The sequence below is a fragment of the Drosophila yakuba genome, chromosome 2R (assembly GCF_016746365.2).
Source record: "Drosophila yakuba strain Tai18E2 chromosome 2R, Prin_Dyak_Tai18E2_2.1, whole genome shotgun sequence".
Classification (NCBI taxonomy): domain Eukaryota; kingdom Metazoa; phylum Arthropoda; class Insecta; order Diptera; family Drosophilidae; genus Drosophila; species Drosophila yakuba.
Window position 1 is genome coordinate 22,029,707 of NC_052528.2, and position 6,770 is coordinate 22,036,476.

General features: G+C 44.7%; 1 protein-coding gene across 1 annotated transcript in view; it reads left to right on the forward strand.

The window, feature by feature from the left end:
• The window catches only part of LOC6531836 (probable G-protein coupled receptor 158), a 48,293-nt gene extending 45,476 nt beyond the window's left edge, over positions 1-2,817 (forward strand). The window contains exon 14 of the mRNA XM_015196084.3: positions 645-2,817. Coding sequence (XP_015051570.1) covers positions 645-1,777 — 1,133 coding nt within the window. The 3' untranslated portion in view covers positions 1,778-2,817. The remainder of the gene's footprint in view (positions 1-644) is intronic.
• The last annotated feature ends 3,953 nt before the right edge of the window (positions 2,818-6,770 follow it).

Below are 6,770 nucleotides of genomic sequence, written 5' to 3' on the forward strand. Positions count from 1 at the left end.
TTTTCCGCTGTTATTTGAAACTTGATATCTTTTGAGTGGACTTGGCTTAAATCATACCGACAGGCTTTCAACCGAATTGAATGGCCATTTATCATTCCGCCAGCGAAGAGGAAGTCTGCCACTTTTTCAAGCCCAACTCAAAACCACAACAGCGTCCAACTTTTCCCCCACTTTCACTTTCACATTAACTTCCGCAGACGCTACAAACATTACGCATTTAAATGTTGGGTTGGTTTTGGGGGTTTGCGGGGTTTGGGGCGTGCGAAACTTTTGACATGGACTGGCAACTTTTTAGTGCAAAAGTTGGCAGCGGAAAGAAGGAGCCTCGCTTTTTAACGCGCCACGAAAACAGCGCCTTTCAGGCTTTCATGCCTTCACTTCCAAAGCAGATCGTATCTCTACTACATTTGTTGCGATTTCTGGTTAGCCCTTGGGCTGCCAAAATATGAAAGACCACTGACTTCCGACCGCAAATCTTGAATTTCAAACCATTTTTTAACTGCCTAACTTCGTGGTGCCTTAAACTATGAAACCACACACATATAGATAGATATATATTCCATATTACATTGTTATATCTTGACAATCCCTAACAAGATTTCTATTCTCTCCAAACCCTCTCACCACCTCTGTTGCCTGCCCAGAAACCAAGCTGTCCGACCAGGAGGCGCTGGAGGAGATCCGCCAGCTGAGCATGCAGCTGCAGCGCATCCAGGAGATGGCTCCGCCCAAGGGCGTGGCGGTGATGACGATCTCCAGCCTGCTGGACGGCCTGAAGACACCCGGTGGCCTGATGGTGGTGGCGGCGGCGGCGGGTGCCACTGCCCATGGCCACACGGCCGCCAACCGCCAGAGTGCCCTGCCCCTGCTCGCGCTGAACGTGGAGATGCAGAAGTACAGCCAGCAGAACAACAACTCCAATGGGCGGGGCAGTGGCCGGGCCAGTATACCCACCATGGTGCTGGAAACGCCGCCCAGCTCCACGCCTCCTTCGGCGGCCTACGAGGAGCGGGCCGTGAACACGGAGCTCAGTGGCGACGACTTCCGGGAGCAGCTGCTCCGGCGAACGGCCGATGGCCACATCATCTGCAGTCGCTGCCTGGACGCGTCCAAGGAGCACTACTACTGCTGTCCGCCGCGCAGCGCCTGCGACCACCTGGGCTCGCCGAAGGAGGAGGGCAGCCTGAGCTTTGCCAACATCAAGCTGGAGTGCATGTGCTCCCAGTCGGAGGACCTCGACCAGGATGTGACCCTGCGCCAGCGGCGGCCCACGGTGCGAACGGCGGCCACCAACACACCGCCGACCAGCTGCAAGCGGGCGCCACGTAATCTGCTGGAGGCCGAGCTCAGCATTTCGTATCAAATTTGTGATAACTGTAGAAGTAAGTACAAGCTAACTGGCCGCCGCCGTAGCGGCAGCTACTCCCAGGCCCAGGAGAATCCCCAGCTGGGCCAGCAGCCCGCCGGCCAGTTGCCCATCCAAACCCGCAGCACCGAGCTCCTGGACCGCACCACTGCCGCCGAAGCGGTTGAGAAGGATGAGGCGAGAACTAAGGCGGCCCACTCCACGGACGACATTGTGCTGTACTCCAGTGCACCCGAGGAGATCGATCAGCTGGCCGCGCCGGTGGCGGCACCCTCCCTGGGCAATGTGTCCAACAACTCGAACAACTCCACCAGCGGCAGTGGAGGCGGCACCACTCGTCCCAAGCGGCCAGACAAGTTGGTCCTGGATCTGAACGATCGGTCCAAGTACACCAAAGAGGTTTCCGTGTAGAGAGAATGCAGAGCGAATCTTGGCCAGCAATGCGGAGCTGTTCGGTGAAGGTTCGAGATGTTGAAGCCGAAATAATTAAATTGTTGAAGGCGTTGTGGAAATGCAATTGCTTGGACTTCAAGTTGCCGAACAGCTCGTGCATTGGCTGGCAGCAATCGAAAATGTTTTATGCTTAGGCCAGTTGAATTATCAAAGACTTTACTAAATTATATTTGTACAACTAACTAGATAACTGATTGATTTAGCTAAATGTAGGCATAAGTCGGAGCCGTAAACGATAACGAAAACACGCGATTTCAGCGAAAGTGATGGAGTGATGAAAAGTCAGGCATTTTGCGATTTGCAATGCTAAGCAAAATGATTTGCAACTATGATGAGCCCCGAATGTTGTGAATTTATTGAATTTGGCACACACCGCAGACGCGAAAGTCAACAATGCGATGGAATTCGTTGAAAGTCATGTGTTTTCGATAGAATATTAATAAAATTTACATTTCATGTGTGTAGATAATTAAATCTAAATTGCTTACTAATTGAATATCGCAGCGAGTCATTTTCAATGAAAATGATTTGCACACTCATAATGCATTTGCTGTTATATTTATTAAGCCATGTTTAAGTGCCGATCTATTCAAAATGGTAGCCCAACCACACACATTGTTCATAATGACCACTCTGTAATATACTCTGTAATATGAAAAATGTGTTGATGTGAGCTGTACAATACACATATCTCCTCTGAACTCACACACAATACCTTCCAAAATTGATATAGTGAGTACATAATTGTAGCTACAATTAAGCAGTAAGCATTAATTAGATGTCCCACACCTAGCTACACTATTATTAATACTTTAACATCGATTCAAATCGAAAACCCAAACATTTGCAAAATCTGCGTTGTCGCTTGAAAAGGCCGGAACAACAATTGCATGTATTCACGTACTGTAGTTAAGCGTTGATGTTATTGAGTTGGAAAGTATGTGCATTAAATGCGTTTGTTTAAAGCAATCCAATAAATGGCGACTCTACTGAATGTACACCTACGAGCAGTCTTTCTTTCTCTGTCACGGCACTGGAATTTCGGCACAAAAACGATTTGTTTATCTCCTAGCAACTTCATTAAGTATACGCACCGGGGTACCAACTCGACATGCAGTGCGGGTTGAGTATGCCAAAGAGTCTGCACTGAAACAAAAATTTACGCCTCCCATGGCAGTTATTAAATCACTACAAAATCAGCAGAGGAGTGATGGGAGTAGTCATTTCTTTAGCAGTCAGACTTTCCACCAATCTTTTGCAGTGCATCTATCTATCATTGTGGGGCAGTAAATGGAAAGTGTTGGCGCCTTTTTGCGCTTTATGAGCACGTTATGGTTTTTATCTTTATGGACATGCCTGCGTGTGACCCTTTTTCCCATTTATGTCTACCATTTCCGGAATGCCTTTTCAACTCGGGCACACATATTTGGTCCTTTCCAAGGATGCTGCTTAGACGGAGACGTTAATTTAAATGTTTTACGGCCTCATCGGATGTTGTTTTGTTTGTGCCGCTCTGTTCCTCGTTTTGTTTGGGTTTGTTTTGTTCTCCGCTTGTTTGTGTATCAAATTAAACTTCAGCAGCCAGGCAGACAACTTTAGTGCTACGAGTATCAGCCTCCGAAAAGGACATCCCCAACAGGATGCGTGTGGAGGCGGCGTGCAGTGAATGTTAAGCACTCGCAGCCGGGAAAAACCCAGGAAAAGTGAAAATTCATTGGGCGCGGCACGTTTTCCGAGTTTCTTTAAATTGAATTTCAATCATTACACCTCATCAGATATGCCAGAATAAACATAAAATATTTATATATACATACATATATGTATGCTGCTACTGTTGGGTGTAAGTTGCAAACGAATTCCATCTTCGCAGTTACAGCAGCACGTGACAATATTAATTAAACTTTCAGCATATGCGTCAGTGGCATGACTGTCGCGATTTTAAAGCGGAAAATTCAGGGGCAAGTGGGAAAACCCGCTGACATCAGCGCAGACGTAATCGAGGCAGTTTCCGCTTCGCAACCGAACAGAATTTTGTTTTTATTAACACCGCAATGCCGCTGCAGCGAAATATCGCCCAGCCAATGCCATTTTTTGCCATTTTTTGCTATTTTTGGGGCATTTTTCCATGGCGGGCATTTACTATTTTTCATTTAATTGCCCGGCAAAACAAAAGCAGTCGAGTGTTTTTTTAATGGCAGTTCGAAATTCGAATGCGTTGCAAGTGGCAAGGAGCAATTACGTGGAGCGTTTACTGCGAAATGTGCGGCGAATGCGTGCAATTAAAATGGGATATTTTGCATTAAGCATGCATATTTATGGAGTTCTGGATAACTAAATTGGAAGTGATTTTATTGATTTGATTAAATAACACAAGTGATTCTCTATAATGTTTCCGTTATATATGAATATAGTTTTGTGGTTTGTGTTTAGCTTACTTAAAATGCTTTAAAGTGCTTTAAATGCCACCATCGCACTAAATTCATGTGCTGTGCCATTAAGGGCGTTTAATTAAACGCCTGTTGCAGAAGCAGGCTCGCCAGAAAGTCGAAGGTAAAACTTCCCCCAAAAGTGGAAACTGGATCATAAATTTCAAAGCGAATTGAGTGACAGAGCGAGAGGGAAGGAATGGGGTACTGGCTTTTGCAAACAAAGAATATGGCACTTACCAGAAAACACAAATTGCTTTTCTTTTGCCAGCCGGAAAATTGCACAATCTTGAAGCTAAAACTGTAGCTGAAGCCAACTGGAGCCAGCCGTAGCTGAATTATATTCACCAGCCGATGGTCTTTGATGGCCAAGTGTATTGTTGTAAAGCGACTCTATGGCGTTGGCAAGCATTTCAAGGATTTTTCCATCTCTTAATTACGGCAATAAATGCCAATGGCAATTTCTTCGGCATTAAATAAGAACATGTTAACGGCCTGGCAAGCCTTCAAAAAGTGCCTTCGAATAAAAAAGCAGCTAAAGGCGGAAAACTCCACACACTCACACACACACACACACATATGTGTGTCAAAAACAAAGCCGAAAAGGAAAAGGGAGTTGGGCGGAGACCACTTGCCAATTGAGTAACATGCTGCCGGCAAGGACACGTGCTGCTGGGCGTGGAGCCAATTAAAATTAAAGGAGCCTCCTCCGGATCGGTGGGATATGTGTTGGATATGTGTGGGCGCCTGGTGCTGGAATCCAATAAAATAAAATTGCTCAACACCTTATTAACAGCAGCTGCCTCTGAGCCCGAAAGCAAAATGGCCTAAACGGTCTAGCAACAGCCGAAAAATACGGCTCTCTGGAGACTCGTACATTTGGCTAGGTGCGCTGGGCCCCAACTTACCAAAATTGAATAGTTCTAAGAAAAATGTTGAATACTTTATTATTTTCTTTTTTCAGATAAAGGCTTTGGTTGTTTTGAAAATCCACAGCCAAATCACACATTTTGTAAAAGTACAAAGCTACTTAAATTAGGCCATTTATATAAGATCAGATCCATTCTAGGTGAACTCCATTACAAGGCCTTCCCACAGGATATTAAAAGAATTTGTTTTATGTCTCAATTTTTGTAATCAAATCGCCATGCCAAATCCAATCCACATTGTCTATTAATGTGAAATGCTTCATGCATACGAATTCTTTTGTTTTGTATACAATACAATATACAATACAGTCCAGATCATCCAGCCTATTATTGCCAAGAAGAATGCTAAAAAACAACACTTAAGTGTTAGTTTGGTTGGGCAAGTGCTCCTCCTAATCTCTTCGGGGCTTGGCGGAGAGGGCATCAGTATCAGGGTGCTAACCTCTTGGAACTCCGTACATTCCTTAGATGGAATCCAGCCCATTGCCTCCTCATAAGAGGGAGGAACTGTGGAGGAGTCCTGCGTTGCACTCATTTTGTTCTTATCTCGTCTTTTATGACTTTGCCAATATTTTTAGATCCGAAAAAGGTTCAATAGATTTTTAAATTTAAAAGTGGTAAGCGCAACCGCTTTATCCAAAAGCCAAAAACAAACTAATTTACGTATTTGATTCCGCAAAGTTCTTAAGAAATGCTGATAAGCAACGTCGAAATACATACATGAAGCAAATAGCCACAGTCATCTCTGATAAGCAATAAAAGTGGATGGAATTTTTGTTCTTCTACAAAAATATACATTTGATAAGCGAGCCATGATTGAAAGCTTAAAACGAAGAAAATCGTGTGCACGACTCCTGCATTTTTCAATCAAGTAATTGTATTGAGAATCCAAAGCTCTTAAATGGCAACAATACTTTTGTTTGTTCTGCGTCGGAAATATTTACTACAAATATCAAATACCAATGAGATGGCGCAAGTCCTAATTGTTGGCCTTAAATGTAGATATTAATTGCTTTTTATTGTGTTAGCCTCTCGCCCTGTCAAATATTTGGGGCCAGTTATAACTTAATCCCAGATCCCAGCCAAATTCGTTTAGCATATGCTGCAAAAATGTTTCGCAAATATTCCAAGGACACTTTGGCACACATGTGGGTGTGGCTTTTATTTTTGGCTGGCAGAGGGCTTGTGTAAATATTGGTATTGCATATGAAATGCGTTCTAAGCTCGGTAAGAAACCCCACTCAGCCAGCTATTCAACGCAAATGGACTTCCAACGGACATTGAATTTAATGCCCCAGCATTGCAGATATGAAGTGGCAAAGTTTTCAAGTTCTGAATACGTGTAATATGCTCACCGACACTTGAAGCCACGCACTCACACACACACACACACATACACCGGCATAGACCACCCACACAATTGCATTTATGTGCACACGTGAATTGCATTAGAAAGTTGCCATCGCATAAACTAAATCTGCCTCAAGTGCAAGGATCCCAGTCTCCGGCTGACAGGAACAGGAAACGACAACGACAGGATGCCAAGGTGCAGACCGTGCAAGCCGTGCAGGGCATTTGCATTAGGGATGAGCTCGT